The sequence below is a fragment of the Ylistrum balloti genome, unplaced genomic scaffold (assembly GCF_031769215.1).
Source record: "Ylistrum balloti isolate Yb309-2 unplaced genomic scaffold, AGI_CSIRO_Ybal_v1 Utg369908, whole genome shotgun sequence".
Lineage (NCBI taxonomy): Eukaryota > Metazoa > Mollusca > Bivalvia > Pectinida > Pectinidae > Ylistrum > Ylistrum balloti.
This window is the reverse complement of record NW_026782032.1, coordinates 112,514-131,865: the sequence shown is the minus strand read 5'-3', so window position 1 is coordinate 131,865 and position 19,352 is coordinate 112,514. Positions and strand designations below refer to the sequence as shown.

At 35.7% G+C, this 19,352-nt stretch overlaps 1 protein-coding gene across 1 annotated transcript in view; it reads right to left on the bottom strand.

The window, feature by feature from the left end:
* Window positions 1–19,352, bottom strand: part of LOC132546724 (kinesin-like protein KIFC3) — a 42,115-nt gene that overhangs the window by 9,201 nt on the left and 13,562 nt on the right. Inside the window, exons 4-15 of the mRNA XM_060210441.1 lie at window positions 11,311–11,399; window positions 7,279–7,462; window positions 6,596–6,894; window positions 6,198–6,350; window positions 5,862–6,065; window positions 5,011–5,196; window positions 4,275–4,553; window positions 3,141–3,252; window positions 2,757–2,938; window positions 2,416–2,520; window positions 2,088–2,218; window positions 1,443–1,566 (exon numbers count right to left, since the gene is read on the bottom strand). Of these exons, the coding sequence (XP_060066424.1) occupies window positions 1,443–1,566; window positions 2,088–2,218; window positions 2,416–2,520; window positions 2,757–2,938; window positions 3,141–3,252; window positions 4,275–4,553; window positions 5,011–5,196; window positions 5,862–6,065; window positions 6,198–6,350; window positions 6,596–6,894; window positions 7,279–7,462; window positions 11,311–11,399 (2,048 nt within the window). The remainder of the gene's footprint in view (window positions 1–1,442; window positions 1,567–2,087; window positions 2,219–2,415; window positions 2,521–2,756; window positions 2,939–3,140; window positions 3,253–4,274; window positions 4,554–5,010; window positions 5,197–5,861; window positions 6,066–6,197; window positions 6,351–6,595; window positions 6,895–7,278; window positions 7,463–11,310; window positions 11,400–19,352) is intronic.

Sequence of the window (19,352 nt, the reverse complement as noted above, 5' to 3'; positions counted from 1 at the left end):
GTCAGTACTTACCCTGTAAACATCCTCTACTGACCGCACCCGCTTCACACACAGACCTGGTACATACAGCTAACTGTCAGTACTTATCCTGTAAACATCCTCTACTGACCGTACCTCCTTCACACACAGACCTGGTACATACAGCTAACTGTCAGTACTTACTCTGTAAACATCCTCTACTGACCACACCCCCTTAACACAAAGACCTGGTACATACAGCTGGCTATCTATACTTACCCTGTAAACATCCTCTACTGACCACACCCCCTTCACACAAAGACCTGGTACATACAGCTAACTGTCAGTACTTATCCTGTAAACATCCTCTACTGACCGCACCTCCTTCACACACAGACCTGGTGCATACAGCTGGCTATCTATACTTACCCTGTAAACATCCTCTACTGACCACACCCCCTTCACACACACAGACCTGGTACATACAGCTGGCTATCTATACTTACCCTGTAAACATCCCCTACTGACAGCACCTCCTTCACACACAGACTTGGTACATACAGCTGGCTATCTATACTTACCCTGTAAACATCCTCTACTGACCACACCCCCTTCACACACACAGACCTGGTACATACAGCTGGCTATCTATACTTACCCTGTAAACATCCTCTACTGACAGCACCTCCTTCACACACAGACCTGGTACATACAGCTGGCTATCTATACTTACCCTGTAAACATCCTCTACTGACCACACCCCTTCACACAAAGACCTGGTACATACTGCTAACTGCCAGTACTTACCCTGTAAACATCCTCTACTGACCGCACCTCCTTCACACACACAGACCTGGTACATAAAGCTAACTGTCAGTACTTACCCTGTTAACATCCTCTACTGACCACACCTCCTTCACACAAAGACCTGGTACATACAGCTGGCTATCTATACTTACCCTGTTAACATCCTCTACTGACCACACCTCCTTCACACACAGACCTGGTACATACAGCTGGCTATCTATACTTACCCTGTAAACATCCTCTACTGACCCCACCTCCTTCACACACAGACCTGATACATACAGCTAACTGTCAGTACTTACCCTGTTAACATCCTCTACTGACCACACTCCCTTCACAAACAGACCTGGTACATACAGCTGGCTATCTATACTTACCCTGTTAACATCCTCTACTGACCACACCTCCTTCACACACAGACCTGGTACATACAGCTGGCTATCTATACTTACCCTGTAAACATCCTCTACTGACCCCACCTCCTTCACACACAGACCTGATACATACAGCTAACTGTCAGTACTTACCCTGTTAACATCCTCTACTGACCACACTCCCTTCACACAGAGACCTGGTACATACAGCTAATTGTCAGTACTTACCTTGTTAACATCCTCTACTGACCGCACCTCCTTCACACAAAGACCTGGTACATACAGCTAACTGTCAGTACTTACCCTGTTAACATCCTCTACTGACCGCACCTCCTTCACACAAAGACCTGGTACATACAGCTGACCATCTGTGTTCATCTTTACATCCAGTTTGGTTGAGGTGTCATCTCCAGGAGTTAAAAGATCTCTGTTAGTAAAAAGACTACCTTTGTCACAGGAAGTAGATTGAATACAAGATCAAATATAACTGATATAAGATGCCTTTATAACACAAGACAGGGATTTTTAAAGGATATTTATGATATCAACACTAAATAACAACAGAGCATAGTTAATATAGAACTGAAGTTCTTACATTTCAATAAATAAGAAATTTATAAACAATGTTTTGATGAGCACACTGTAACCTTCATCAGACAAGTGACCAATGTGAAATATATTTGCACGGAGTTATACAGTGCAAGGAAAGTACAGAAAGTAAAGAAATTACAAGATTTTTCGTCTGCATACTTTAATCCTATCTATGTACACCAAGGTGGACTTTGTGTGAGGAAATGGCTATGAAATCTACTACTCAAGTATTTTCAAAAATGTTTTAAAATATCATATATAGTATAACATTACATCACATTACAGTATTAGATAACAGAATCTATATATCAAAAATATTATCAGACTTCAAACATCAATATGAACTTTGACACTGACCTTATGACTTCGTTATAAATTTCTAAGACGGTGACTGTTATTTTGTAGGTCCAGTCACAACCTCGATTGGAGGTCTCCCGGAACAGCTCTTGTAGTGCCCTCTGGTTGATGCCAGCATCGTCAGGTGGACCCTGTCAAAACATTACCATAACAACAGGAACTTTTATCATGACAAAAAAATGAATCTTTTTATATCAGACTTTTCATACCTATAGGTAAAAAACAAATTCTTTACATAACTTTAAACAAAGTTTAATTGATAAATTTGCTGTCAGTACTATTTCTCTTTTATTAAAGAATGAAAAGAGTCATTTCACCTTGTACATACCTCCATTGTATAAGTTTTTCCAGATCCTGTTTGTCCGTAGGCAAAGATACATACATTGTAACCATCTATACAGGAAGTCACTAAAGATTGCACTTCATTGAACACCTGTGGAATAAAAACAGAAGTTTAAGCAATTCATTAAAATAATGTATTTCATTTGAAAAGGAGATAGCCAAGCAACACATGATTTACATTAGGAAAAAAAAAAAAAAAAAAACGTTACTCAAACTAAACTTTTGCCTAAAATGGGGAGATAACATTCTGTGTAAATGAGTACCGCCAAGAAAATCTTTACATCGTAAGTGAAACAAACATTAATTATAAACACAGTTCCTACATACCTCTGTTTGTGTACTGGTTTCAGTGAACACTCTATCCACTTCGAATGTCTGACTTCGACCCTTGTTGAGGACATGGATAAGTCCATCGTCATCCTGGTCGTATCTGACCACAGACTGAGACATAACACCATTACCATCCTCAGCAATCTTAGGCCGAACACGACAAAACACACGAATGTTTCCTGCAATGTAAAGAAATTAAAAATGAAGTTTTCAGGATGACAGACAACAATCCTCTTAATATAGCACACCCAAGTAAGTGCAATGCTCTGTCAATATTTATAGGTCACAGTGACCTATTTTAGTGAATAAAATCATATATGAATTATGGAATTCTACAGTTCAATAACAGAGATTAACCAGTATTTTGACAGGAATACCTACCTTTTAATTCCACCAGTTCATTGTGGTATTTCTTCCTCAGGGCCATCTCCCTGTAATATTTCTTGATCAGCTCTTGGTTGTGGTCATGGATGCCTCTTATGGCCCGCGTTGTCTGGAGGTAATTGACAGAAGTCTTAGATAACTCCATTGACATAAGTCAGATAACTATATTGACATGAGTCAGATAACTATATTGACATGAGTCAGATAACTATATTGACATGAGTCAGATAACTATATTGACATGAGTCAGATAACTATATTGACATGAGTCAGATAACTATATTGACATGAGTCAGATAACTATATTGACATGAGTCAGATAACTATATTGACATGAGTCAGATAACTATATTGACATGAGTCAGATAACTCCATTGACATGAGTCAGATAACTATATTGACATGAGTCAGATAACTATATTGACATGAGTCAGATACCTATATTGACATGAGTCAGATACCTATATTGACATGAGTCAGATAACTATATTGACATGAGTCAGATAACTATATTGACATGAGTCAGATAACTATATTGACATGAGTCAGATAACTATATTGACATGAGTCAGATAACTATATTGACATGAGTCAGATAACTATATTGACATGAGTCAGATACCTATATTGACATGAGTCAGATAACTATATTGACATGAGTCAGATAACTATATTGACATGAGTCAGATAACTATATTGACATGAGTCAGATACCTATATTGACATGAGTCAGATAACTATATTGACATGAGTCAGATAACTATATTGACATGAGTCAGATAACTATATTGACATGAGTCAGATAACTCCATTGACATGAGTCAGATAACTATATTGACATGAGTCAGATAACTCCATTGACATGAGTCAGATAACTATACTGACATGAGTAAAATAACTATATTAACATTAGTCCTATATATCAATAGTGACATAAGTCTTAGATAATATATTGTCAGAAGTCTTACATGACTATATCAACATGAGTTCTATATCATCATATGGACAGAAGTCTTAGATAATCATATTGATGCATATCTTACTTTTTCACTTTGTACACACCTGATATCGGAAGACCTTTTTGATATGCGATATGTTAAGGTAAAGACTTACGTTAATTCTGAAGCTTACCTCTTTTTTCACCTGTGACACAGCATCTTTAATAATGGTGGGAAACTTCTTGGCCTGTTTCTGAAGCTGGACATACTCGCGCACCAGTTCTACCATAATAGGCTTGAGTTGTTCCAAATGCAAACAAACACGCTGGTGCTTCAAACGTAATGTTTCCAATTCAAGTTCCATGTCATGTCTCACTGACCTCACAGCTTCTTCCTTTTCTCTCTTCACATTATCAATCTCCTCCATCAGCTGATGCGTAACAGTCTCCGTCTCCTGTTCTAGTCTCGTCATCTAACAAAGCATTAACAAATTAACTCATTATTCTTCACACTTGCCTTGCACAGTCTCTATGTCAGTTTTACCTACCAGAATGTGTGTATTTACAATATTCATGCTTGTATGAGAGTATGTGGTCTTGTCATTACTTACATTGATTGTAAATGGAAAATGTTTGTTTACATCCCTTAATTGTTTATAAACACGTTTTAAATGATGTAATGTTACAAGATATATGTATTCATAAACAGTAGATATAAATATAATTCAATCCTTTCCTCTTGGTAATATTTCATCCTCTTGTGATAAGCCCATTTCCGGAATTCAAATCAAAACAAAAAATATGTTTTGTTTATTAAGTTTATTATAGGAAAAGACCATGTATCTATCTAGTATTTCTATTATAGTGTTATGAGTGAAACAAAAATTTCAAAAGAAAGAAAATTAATAAATATTTCCACTATTCTTTTACCTCCTCAATCTTCTCTGTACATTGTCTGTCTGCTTCCTGTAGCTGATGCCTGACTTCCTTGATCTCTAGTTTCAATGCCGCGACCTCTGACTCCAGCACTACTTTTTCTTCCTGACACTTGGAGAAGTTCTTCTTGAGCTCCTCGGATTCTGTCTGTACCTCCACACGCTTTATTTTTGTGATAACCTGAAGCCAGAGAACAGGCATCTTACTGTGAAATCATCAATTATTGTGAGGTATTTATTTTCCTTCATTTTGTGTGAACTTTTAATACAGGAATTCGTGTCTAAAGGTTAATATAATAAGTATAAGGACAAAATCAAACCTACGTGAAGAAATGATTTTTTTAAAAACCATGAAAATTAAGCCCCACAAAAATTAAAATATTTACATTATCACACAACTTTTCTTTTATCAGCATATCACCTGTTAAGTAAAATACATTATAACCACATGTGTGATAATAACAAGAGGAGCTGTAATTGGCTTAAGAGTTCTATTGTTTCAATTCTTACATATTAACTCCATGATGTTCTATCCATTGTAATTTCACCAACCTATTATTGATTCAGACTTTGTGTGCTGTTTTTAGAAATACTTCCGTAAGTATCTGAGTTACATAATGAAACAATCTTACAATTATTTTCATTTCAAATCAGATTCAAGAAACTCTTTTCTTTTTACCTTGCCAGGGGATCAGTAAAATTTAAAATTATGTTTCCGAAATATCATAAAATGAGAGCAGGCCCAATAAAAATGGATGTGAAATTTTCTTACAATCCTCTGCATAAAAAAGAATCAAGAAAAACACTCAGTTTGGTCCTTTGATAAGCATATCCCTTTTAACAAACCTCTGGCTCCTTGGCATGTAGTGCAGTCAGTTCAGCTTGTAAATCCCTCATCTTTCGTGCTGTGGCTTGGCTTTCATTCCTTAGAGTTGTCTGCTCCTGACGATGTTTGTTTTGTACACTAGTGAATTCTTCAGATTTCCTCGATAGCTGGTTTTCAAGCGTTGTAATCTTTTGTCTTAATTTGGATACCTCGTCATCAAGTTGCTGTTGAAGAAAATGATCATGTGCACTTCATATATTTAAAAAAGCAAGTTTAAATGTTTAAGTTGCACTCTTAATCAGGTAATTTATCAATCATATCACAAAGTTTTCACAAAGAGATAAATCTTTGTTTACCTGGTATTGTTTGGCACCTTGCTTGACCATGTCAGTTGACTGACCGTAGGACTGTTTAAGGTCTGTCAGTTCCTCTTGGAGGCGGTCATTGTCTCCTTGTAGCTTGGCCACCTGTTTCTCAGTGTCTGTGGTACAGGGTCCAGTGTCCGATGACTGTTAGTTAGCAAGACATGACAAATAAAATCACTGAGACGTGAAAAAGTCAGCGATGCATGAAAAAGTCACAGACAAAAAGTCTGCGAGGCACATCACAGTGAAGTCAACATTGTTTTCTATAAATATGATAATTATGAAAACCAGTATCACAGATTGTCTTAAGAATTATATGCATTCACTGAGGAAGTCATTCTCATCTACATGAAGGTGATAGTAAAACATCCTGAACCTGGTACACATACCTGGCCATTTTTATGGAGTCTATCTATGGTGTCCCGAAGGTCACGATTTTCCTTCTGAAGGTCGTTTATGGTTTTATCAAGTCCCAGACCAAGTTCTCCCCGTCCTCCCGGCTCTGGCTCTATTGCTTTGCCTTCAGGACTAGGGACCAAACTGAGCTGTAATTGTTCCTCCAGACGACGGGTGAGGTCCACTTTCTCTATCTGAAGTCTCTTCACTTCCTCTATTAGCCTCATAGCAGTCCCACTCGCAGTGTGGGGGATGTTGTTGTTGTCGCCCAGTGGCCGGCATTTTACTGGACCTTAATAAAAAACAAATTGCCAAATTATGTTGACATTTTCAAAATATCAATTATCATATATGTAATTAAACACCTGTTACCATGGTAAAATCTGCTATTTGTTGCCATGGTTACCCTTCCTTAACAGTTGATAAGTATGCAAAATCTAAGTCATGTAGCGTCCTAAATAACTGAAATTCTATAGATACACATATACTAAAGCCATCAGAATGTAGTATGTCAATTAATCTGACAGATATTGTTGATTTTCCTGAGTGTGTGTATTAGAAATTATGAGAGAAAGCCAAACTAGTTTTCTATTTTTGCCATTTAGGAGTTTTGGAATTACGGCTGGGAATTTGATCTAAAAAGGAAAGGTTTAAAATGTTTGTTTCCAGGCCATACCTTGCTCCAGCTGCTGTACCCGGGCCTCATTCTCTTCCAGTAGGCCCTGTAGATTTGTAATCAGGTTCTCCTTTTCCTGCAGCTGTGTCTCTTGTGTTTTACAAAGGATCTTCATGTGCTGTCTCTTAGTGCTCTCCTCGCGTTCCAGTCGTAACTTGTAATGTTTCGTTTTGTCAGTCAGCGTCTGGTAGATTTAATCATAACTCACACTTTAACCGTCATACAGATGTTGTTTAGATATTGTTTTCATTCAATATATGCCATAATTGAATGATAGAATCTTCAAACATTTTCCCATATATCTATATGTACAAGCAAACACACCATAAATCTTTGTTTTCTAACTGAAACACTATAAATCTGTTCTCCAGCTCCAACACTGTCATATCTGTGTTCTCACTAGATACTATCTATCTCTGTGATCCAATATTATAAATCCTTGTACATTAACCACAGCACCTAAGATCTTTTATCATCATTACATCACTAGATATTTTTGTTTTCTTTTGTACTTTTAAAATTATAAACTTTAGTGTTCTAGCAGCACATACAAATAATTTTTCCTACTGAAAGCTATAGCACTATTTTTGTGTTCCCACTTAAGCACTTAAATCCCAATGTTCTCACTGTGCCATTATAAATTCTTGTGTTCTTAATTAATCTTTGTGACCTCATTTAAGCACTACTAATTATTGTGACCTCATTAAAGCACTATTAATCTTTGTGTCCCCTTTTAAGCACTATTAATCTTTGTGTCCCCTTTTAAGCACTATTAATCTTTGTGTCCCCCTTTTAAGCACTATTAATCTTTGTGTCCCCCTTTTAAGCACTACTAATCTTTGTGTCCCCTTTTAAGCTCTATCAATCTTTGTGTCCCCTTTTAAGCACTATCAATCTTTGTGTCCCCTTTTAAGCACTATCAATCTTTGTGTTCTCATTTAGGCACTATAGATAGGCTTGTTTCATATTTTAAATAGCATGATAAATCTATGTATTCCTGCTGTAGCATATAAATCTGTGTCCCCCTTTAGCACTATATCATTCGTATTTATATTTGATATTACATTGATTCAGAGACTCATCTTGCTTAATGTCAACCCTATTAAAATCTACATTTACAATGATAAAGCAGTATCAGATACCAAAAGATAGTTACACATATGTTAAAATAATTCCAAATATGGTAAGATACTTACATATATATGGTAAAATAATTCCAAATATGGTAAGATAGTTACACATATATGGTAAAATAATTCCAAATATGGTAAGATAGTTACACACATATGGTAAAATAATTCCAAATATGGTAAGATAATTACACATCTACGGTAAAATAATTCCAAATATGGTAAGATACATATATATGATAAAATAATTCCAAATATGGTAAGATAATTACATATATATGATAAAATAATTCCAAATATGGTAAGATAATTACATATATATGGTAAAATAATTCCAAATATGGTAAGATAGTTACACATATATGGTAAAATAATTCCAAATATGGTAAGATAATAACACATATGTTAAGATTATTACAAATATGGTAATATAATCATAAAAAATTCAGAATATGACAGTATCAGCTTTGAATAGAATATCATTTCTGTCAACTTTTTCTTTCCAATAAAAATTTGCATGGCCTTTGATCATCAGCTGATACTGACAAACTTCAGTCACTTCTCTGACAAATCTATCATTCTTTGTGTTCTTCTTACACAATGTAAAGCCAGTGACTGAAATCCTTTGGTTTTTTTCTAAAACTCTGTGATTACACTGAAATTTAATGTACAGTGTGCCAGTCTCTCTGACAACAAGTATAAAGTATACAAAGACAAACTAGCATTGGCTATGACAGATGTGTGGAAACACTCCAGAATCAATACAAATGTTCTGTAGCTGAAGCAAGTATTTAAATTGCAGCAAGGAGCCATACTTATCATTCAATTTAAGAAAACTTTAAAATTCAACCTACAGAAGGAAAAAAAATTTAATGTGAAATATTTTATATGAAAATACTGATCATTACAGTCTTGGAATCTTCTATTTCTAAGGAATGGTTAAGTACTTAGAAATATCTAAGATGGAAAGTACTCCCTAGAGCCTTATCCATTTGAGGAAATCGCCGTAAAAGGCAAGTCTGGAACAAACTACAATGTGGAAACAGATCAAATATTGATTTGAATTGAAAAAGCAATAAATTAAAGTCGGCACCAATCTGAAAGTACCAGATCTAGATTGAAGAACTTTGAACAGAGATGAAAGAGATAAAGGAATCACTGACAGTCTTGTATTACATGTATGTAAGAAAATCTATCTTCATTTATCCTGACCAATGTCCCAAAACCCTAATACATGTAATTCAAAATTTAATTAGAAAAAAATTAATACAAAAATCATGTTCTTTTAATTAAAATTAAATGTGATATGGGGCCACTAAGTATTACGAAATTACCAAATACACTAAGCTTTAAGTGCTTGTTAGTACAAAGTATATATTTAACATCTGTGAAAAAACAAATTCCAATTTCACACCTCCTATATTGGCACAACACACTTGAGGATACAGACAGGGAGGTAATTTGTGGGACATTATCAACCTCAATATCAATACTCCTACAGTACAACAGGATATACAGATGTAAGTCCTTCATGGACCAATTCTAAATTCATTTGAAGCCATGGTATTGTACTGTCTTTAAACAAACCCATTCCAATTTTGGTAGCAATAACAATAGAGAAATATTTCCCCATAGATATTTTCCATTAGTACTGAAGACTTGTACAAAATGCAGCATCTTTCGATTCTATCAACGTTAAAACTATTGATTGTTGAAAAAAAGGAAAGAAAACGAAAAAAAAAAAAAAAAAATAATTTCACCAAAATGTCCAAATTTACAGGAGGAAAGATTGTGGTAAATGTATTTTTTTCTCGAGATTTTAAATTCATTATTCAAAGTGCTTGCAAAATATATGCACACAGCTAAACTTAGTCTTTACTGCTACAGTAGGCAGTTAAATCTTCCATATACCAGCACAGATTTGCACAACATCAGACAGACTTATAAAAAAGGTTTGTGGGAGGAAGCCTAATGGTATCTTATACATTTATATGCAAGGAAGCTAAGGGTTAAGACTGTAAAACAGATCTGTCTGGCCAGCCATTCTCCTGACAATATCCTGTGAACTTTATATCAATTTTCTTTGCCTTACACATATACGTAAACGGATGCCTAGACATTGATGGAAATGCAGCAAAACTTGTGCATTGAACGACAACGTGGGGATGCAGAGGAACAGTAGTCTTTATTCTGCGAGAATGATCAATCTGGTTTTTGAGAGTTGCTGCAAAATTTTAACTCTGTAATATGGCCATTCTAGAGATATTATTAGATCTGATTCCTGGTAGGCCCAAGTGCCTTGAACTCAATGATAGAAAACAATGAAATTATTACACAGACATTTCTTTCATTACACTATAATCCAATGATAAATATTGATTATGAAACAAAACTTGAGAAATTGTGTAACATGTCTGCCTATGTGTGCAAGGCTAACTAATTCAATGACAATCAATCCTACTTAAACAGAATTAAGAATTCAAATTGATACCGGAATGTTGATATACCACAAAGATTTATTTAAGTTAATATTGAAAATTTTTGGAAACATGAAAAGTCTGCACTATTTGATGGCCTGACTATTGCAAATACAGGACATTATTTGCCTAAGGTTATTTTCACCCAGCATTAAAATCAAACATATATATATTAACGTATACATTTGAATCTACAAAAGCTCAACGTCCATTTTTGACCTTTGTGTAAACAGACTTAGTTAAACTGTGGCCAACATTTTCCTGTATCCTATAGGGTTAGCTATATACCATTCATTTATTCATTCTTCATTCATTCATTCCTTTATCAAAATAATTATTTTGTTTGCAGTTTGATATCATCTTAACATCTTAGTCCATATAATGTCATCTGGAGTAAACAGTGAGAAACACTACTGTTAACTTACCTTGACTTTGAAAAGGAGTTCATCTCGCTGCACATTTCTTTCGTCCAACTCCCGCTGAAGGGCGCGGTACTCCACCAAGGAAATGTTGGCTGTGGACATAAAACATATTTACATTTAACCTTTACACGCTTAGAATTCAAGTCTACACAGCGAAATGTGGCTATTACCTCAAATATCTTATGATTTAAACAAAATTTCATTTATTGACATCTTTGTCAGAATTCAAACCAAGTTTCACCTGACTGAGAACCTTGTAAGAACTAGTACTGTATTTAGAAACGTGTTAACATTTCAGTATGGATGTAATTTCATTGACAAAAAACTAATTTCTGAAATAACCATATCAGGATGGTAGGAACCCAGGAGTTCCCATGGAGAACCACAGACCTGAGGTAGAGGATTAAGTGATAAACATGGTCAGACCACTCAGCCAGTGCGACCCCCCCCAAGAGACCATTTCATTGATTCATTGACACACACAACTGTGCCAGGCCGTCACATGAAATCACTATTAAAATCCATAATATACAAATATTTATCAGTAGATCCAGGAAAAGTTTCCGTCGATACTGTGTACAGTTTGTTGGTTCATAAAGGAGTTATTACATGTCACATGTTTCTTTAATCAATCCTGTTAATATGACACACTATGAGACAAAATAGTGGGTGTGACATATATACATGCAAGATCACTACCTAGTTTGATGATGTAAATTAAATATGTCATGCACAGCTTAGTGTAATTAATTCACTGATTGTCAAAATATTACAGGATACGCTCTCAAGAAATCTGTCATTATTCTCCAACAGTGAAGTCCATACCTTTTTTCATTAACATTAACCAGCCCTAACCACCATTTAAAGAAAAACGAAACGGAGTAAATGCTTTATACAAACAAAAAGAGAGAGAGAGGGCAAGTGGGGGCGGGGGGGGGGGGGGGGGGGGGGGGGGGGGGGGGGGGGGGGGGGGGGGGGGGTGTTGTTGGGGGGGTGTTGGGGGGGTGTTGGGGGGGGGGGCAGATCCTCTTCATTTAAAAAAAAAAAAATGAAACTGAGTAATTGCTTTATACAAACTAAAACGGTGTGTGTGTGTGTGTGTGTGTGTGTGTGTGTGTGTGTGTGTGTGTGTGTGTGTGTGTGTGTGTGTGTGTGTGTGTGTGGCATAGATCCTCTTCAAGCTATATTATAGATAAGAAGAGAAGAGACCCAGAGGCCTTGACAGCCACCTCAATAAGGTAAGCAACACTGAATAAAAAGCTTATAGGGTAAGTGGTTTTCAAGTGTCATGAAAAAGAAATTGTGAAATTGTGACAATAGTATGACATGAGTGATATATTTTAACGCCATTGGCATCACCCAGTGGCAATATATTCAAACCAATGAAGCTGTCATCCAATACTATTAACTCCAACAATGTTATGCTTAAAATTTCAATTTGGCTATAAAACTAAAGTTAACTTCACTCATCTCTCTTGAGGGAAATATGAGACCCTGGAATCATGAAATTCACAATTCTGATAAAGCAACTTCAGATACTTCCATCCATGAAGAGCATTTGATTCTACAATATCTGTGTGTTGGGAAGATTTTCAAAATTTAAGTCAATTTGACCCCTTTTGGCCCAGCCCAGCAGCCCCTAGGGGTCAGCCAGGATCAATATGTGCATATACAATCAAGCTATCCTTCACTTCTAATTTTAACCAAGTTTGAAATATTTCCAAAGGAAATTAAACAAATTAGGTTCAGATATGTAATTTTCCAAAATAAACTATAGTAAACTTTACCCCCACCCCTCCAGGGCCAAAGGTGAGACTCTGGTGCCTTGAAAATCACAATTTTGTTAAAGAACTTTAAGTTGCTTCCATCCTTAAGCAGCATTTACTTCTATCATATCTGGGTGTTGAGAAGAGGATTTTTGATATTTGAGTGAATTGGTCTCGCCACTCAGGCCCTTTGGGGATAGGGACTGTGTAATTCACTATTTTCATTCATCATTAGCCAGGACAGGTCTCTGCAAAATTTCATTAAATTTGATTTAAGGGTTCTTCAGAAGAAGTAGCAAAAATGCTAAAACTTTACAGGCATACCATGCATTACACCGGATGAAAGACAACCACAACAGGTTACCATAAAACTCAGTTGACCAACAAATATTACAAATATAAACCATTAATTTCCATATTGGGCCATGATACCACATTAAGATTACTGCTCCTTTGGGCCATTCAAGCTACTAATGAGATATTGGATTTTAAATTAATTATATAAGGTGAACTGATCAAAATAAGAGACAATAAAAGACAATAAAAAAACCCCTCCTCTTCCCCCTCTGCCGAAAAAGATGCATATTTTGGTTCATTTTTGATAACCTTTCATCCCAGTGTAATATTGGTAGTTAGAAAGTGATATGAAAATAAAAAAATATTAGTCAAGTATAATTTTTTGTGGGTCGATGGCCATGATTTGAATATCAATAGAATTGTAAAATCAGGCACCTGGCAAATAAACTACACTCTGAAATGTTTAGAAAGGTATTGGTACTGAGATACTGGCAAAAATATATGGAGGCTTAACCTAGCACAGTCTAGCAACCGTACATCAGAATGATATGGGGAGTGTTAAGTATTGATTACTTCCCATTCCAACACTCAAAATCTTACTTTGTTTGGCAAACATGCAAGGTGCACCAATGCACAAACATTAACTTGAATGGCTTCACTGTTGACAATGAACAAATAGACATTGCTCAAATCAGTCATACAGTCGGTAATTAATACTCTCAATTCATAGCCTGTCAATAACTACTCTTTCCATTTTAACGCTGGCAACATTCTCTATGGAGTAGTATCTCTAGTCTTCATGGAGTAAATTTTCTACAGTCAGCACTGGCATTCTAAAAAAAGAAATGTCTATAGTGATAGCATTCACACGAAAAGAGATGTCTACAGTGCTAGCATTCGCACGAAAAGAAATGTCTATAGTGCTAGCATTCTCATAAAAATAGACAGATACAGTACTAACATTCTCAACAAAGAGATGTCTACAGTGCTAGCATTCTCAACAAAGAGGTGTCTACAGTGCTAGCATTCTCAACAAAGAGATGTCTACAGTGCTAGCATTCTCATAAAAATAGACAGATACAGTGCTAACGTTCTCAACAAAGAGAGGTCTACAGTGCTAGCATTCTCATGAAAAGAGACGTCTACAGTGCTAGCTTTCTCAACAAGGCGTCTACAGTGCTAGCATTTTTATGAAAAGAGACGTCTACAGTGCTAACATTCTCAAGAAAAGAGACGTCTACAGTGCTAACATTCTCAACAAAGAGACATCTACAGTGCTAGCATTCTCAACAAAAGACGTCTAAAGTGCTAGCATTCTCACGAAGAGATGTCTACAGTGCTAGCGTTCTCACGACGAGATGTCTACAGTGCTAGCTTTCTGTCTACAGTGCTAGCATTCTCAAAGAAAGTCTACAGTGCTAACATTCTCATACTACAGTGCTAGCATTCTCACGAAAAGAAATGTCTACAGTGCTAGTATGCTCATGAAAAGAGACGTCTACAGTGCTAGCATTCTCAACAAAGAGACATCTACAGTGCTAGTATACTCATGAAAAGAGACGTCTACAGTGCTACCATTCTCGGGAAAAAAGACGTCTACAGTGCTAGCATTCTCACGAAGAGATGTCTACAGTGCTAGCATTCTCACGAAGAGATGTCTACAGTGCTAGCATTCTCAACAAAAGATGTCTACAGTGCTAGCATTCTCAACAAAGAGACATCTACAGTGCTACAGTGCTAGCATTCTCACGACGAGATGTCTACAGTGCTAGCGTTCTCACGACAAGATGTCTACAGTGCTAGCGTTCTCACGAAGAGATGTCTACAGTGCTAGCATTCTCACGAAAAAAGACATCTTCAGTGCTAACATTCTCATGAAAAGAAACGTCTACAGTGCTAACATTCTCATGAAAAGAAACGTCTACAGTGCTAGAATTCTAAACAAAGAGACGTCTACATTGCAAGCGTTCTTAACAATGAGAAGCTTGTAAAATTTTCTATGAACAGTCGCAAATCCAGAAGCATAGCAGTAGAAACAGGTTCTGCCACTGATGAACATATTTTAACTTAAGATTTTCTTTCACTTATCCAATATTTTTCTACGTGAGTTAAGATTTCCTTAGGTTAACTTTTTTCAACGAACCAAATACCTCAGTAAATGGAAAATTGCCTTGACCTTAACCTAGGTATAGATCTGAAAATGTTGTACAGAATACTATCTTATAACATTGGTAAGAATGAAGGACAGGTGATATTACCTGGGCAGATATTTTATCTGATGCACTATTCTGTCACAGACAAACTAACACGACTTCTATTCATGGTCTATACAAACAATATACACAAACAGATGAGGATTTTATTTTAAACTGATAAAGATGTAAAAATAGCATCAGTCGGTCATAAAAGCTCAAAATAAGAGACGTCCCCACAGAAAATAAAAATGTCAGGAAAACACATAACACTTTTAAGTAATGTGAAAAACATTAGAATATAAAGCATATGTTACCTGTCTACATCTGATTATATGGTTTTAGTCATGAGGCCCTAGTTTCATAAATATTCCTTTACTTAAGGATATTTCCTTAAATTAGAATTACACATATAGATATAATACATAAACTTCCTTATATTTAAGATTTTCTTTAACTTATCTTATTTTTCTATGTCAGTTAAGACAAAGGAAATTTCATGAAACTCCGGGGTCAGAATCTATTCAAGAACATATATAAAAGTGCAAGTGAAAATAGCTGTGTTATTATGATATCATTCACTAGACATCTAATCATATATGATTCAGCACTTCACTAAACATCTGCTGGGAACCTATAACTCTCTTTAATGCTTGGTTAGACAAGATAATCTGTGGCTTTTGTGACAGGTCAATAAATACACCAGTTTACACTCCATCTGAGAGAGTCTCTATAGGAAGTAAATTATAAAACTGGCTGATCAACAAAAATCTCTCACAAGTTTCATGTGATCCATCATTTTTATTGCAAAGTTAAAATGGAAAGGCACTTTTTTTTTAAATTAGAAAGGTATACTATACACATGAAACTTATATTAAAGTTACTGTTGAAATAACTGGAAAATACTCTAGTTTTTCATAACGAAAAATGAAACGGGGAATATTCTGAAGTTATTTAGCAGACAGTAGTTGAACCTAAATCTATGAAATGGCTATTCGGTTCCTTATTCTAATCAGTGTTGACCTATTTATAACCACCTAACTCTGCTAATACAGAATTTCACAGCCAACTATCTCATTAGGCTAGTAAATATTGATTCTAACTAACACAGAGACATAACACACTTAAACTGAAACAGAAATATGTGTGATATTTCAATCTGATTACAATTTTGAATGAAGATGTTTTATTGCTTGTATGAAAGATTTCCTACAATATCAAGGATTTGTGTTTATGATTTCTAATTCTCTTTTCGCACTATACATGTATAAGCATTTAGAATATTACTTCCCACTCTATAAATTTAACCTATAAAATGATTAAAAAATCACCAGTGCTAAGGGTTCTGAAGTCTGAACTGAGAGGAAGGGAAATGACAAATATTCTAGAGCTTTCATGCCTGCTATTATATACCTAAATAAGTCTACAGATAACACCAGCAGTCTTCTCCACAAGGGTGGGGTTTAGCAGTATATTGATTTCACAGCAACACACTCGAAATCTTGCAGGTTGAAATTTGATTCTAGTTCAAACCTTCCAAAAGTGCATGATTTGGTTGCCAATTTTTTCAGGAAGCTTAACACATTTATAGATTTAATTACAGTTCTAAATAATAGCTTAAGATCAAACTTTCATGATTAGATTTTCACTGCTGTCAGTACTGTATTGAAAACTGCTGTAGATGCAGTCATTAGTAAGCTTTAGAAGCTTTAGAACTTCTTTCATACAAGAATATTGACCATACTAGTCACGTCTTTTCATTTGATGAAATGAAATGACGAAGCAATTTAATGCTGTTTACTCTTTTGTTCTGAATATTGACTTGTTGATCTGTTTGGTTTATGACCTGATCAACAGCCAGGGAGGGTCATAACTTTGTGGCAAGGTTTCCTTAAAGTAACAGCATGGTAGCTACCTCACTGAACAACATACTGGAGGTCCATTGCCAGCTGTCCAAAGACACAACCAAGACAGCACAGCCCGGACCATTTCTAAGCCTCTTGAGAAACACAGACTATCTAACCACATACCTTGTATCTTTGCCTACCAACACTGTTGACTCAGCTATATATCAAGCCCCTTGATATACTGAATCGAGAATGCATTTGTTGTCAACAAGATTAAGTATTTTAATATATACTGACCTAAATAATGCAAGGCTTTTCACTCCGACTGAATATAGCCCACCAATGACAATTATTACTGTATGACAGTATATGTTGTAAGATGTTTGATATTTCTTTGAATACATATTATGACTTAAGTGTTGTCTATGGAAAGTGAATTCTTCACCTATGATAGATATTGCCGATAGTGAATGGAACTGAACATGAGTTGCTTTTTTCTGACTCATACTAAAATCAGCTCTTAATTTTCCTACAATTGTCAACAGTTCTTTTATTGTCTGCTTCAACTGTCTTGACATGTCTCCTTGTAGTGAAGGTGTTACCTGGTAAGTATATTTTTTTCTGATCACATATTGTGAAAACCACATTGTCTTGCTGATCAACAAAATGTGGGTTAACCAAGCCAATACTATTCATTATATTGTGAAATTCACTTCATGGAAAGTTTCCAAAACAAGTATTTTATATAGACCCTACCCCTAACCAAAAAAACACCCCCACCTATGTATTATACACGATTATACACGAGTGTGAGCAACAGACAAATAATTACGTTGCATGGCAGTTGTAACATGAATGGCTGTGATCTTTCCCTCACCTACATGTGACCTTTCCACATCCTATATGTTTGTCAAAAAGTATTACAAAAAAATCAAATTCCGGGGATTGTCAATCAATGTATAGCAGATGATGCAGATTTTTTGTTCATGTTGAACAACAAAAAGAGAAAGAAATCGTAACAAAACACTAAAATCGTAAATAGATTTGTGATATGTGATCCTCGGTATATGATGTAACAAGAAACCGATAAATCATTGAACAGTGTTATGGCACAATGATGTGTGAATTATAAGTGACATGAATGAATTATGATGCCACAAACATGCTACTATATGTGATCAGCTTCACAGGTTGTAAACAAGTCCATAACAATTAATAATCACATGCAAATTGAAAATGGCAGGTATGATCATAATAGAGTTCTAATCATTTCCCCGTCAAATCATTTACATCATACATGATGAGAAAGGAAACCTCCGCCAGTAAAATTCACGATTCAATCACATTCCCCGGGAGAGTTCTGTTGTGTAAATGCCATATGATGAAACCTTCACCACTAAAATTTGGCAGTACACATATTTCAAAAAAACAAATTGGAACAGTTTTGATAACTTTCTGTAAAATTCTAGAGAACCAGAGAAACACAATGAACAGCTACTGTATAAAACTTCAATTGATTATGTGAAGAAATGATGTAATACCTCAAGGATAAAAGCTGTAGCGACTTCCAAAGCTAGCTGTATTTCCAATTCTGCATGCGACAAATTCTAATCAATTTTACAAGAAAAGACCTGGCTACAGATAACATTATTTGTCGCCTGGTAATTCAACCTAATCTTGCGTCCCTACTGACCTTGGTCATTATGGCTCCTTTTGTCCCTTTGATCAGGCTTATCCAGATGTCCACTCTGGAAGATATACAGTCTCTGCTGGAAACCCCTATCCTTGTATTTACAAAAACATATTCCTGTGTGTCGTAGGGTCACTAACATGTTTGTGACGATAATTGATTCTACTGCAGCCGAGTCTGAAATTGTACGGACTCTCACACGCACAGTTCAATAGGTCTACATGTTGGGTCTACACACTGTAGAACATTGTTA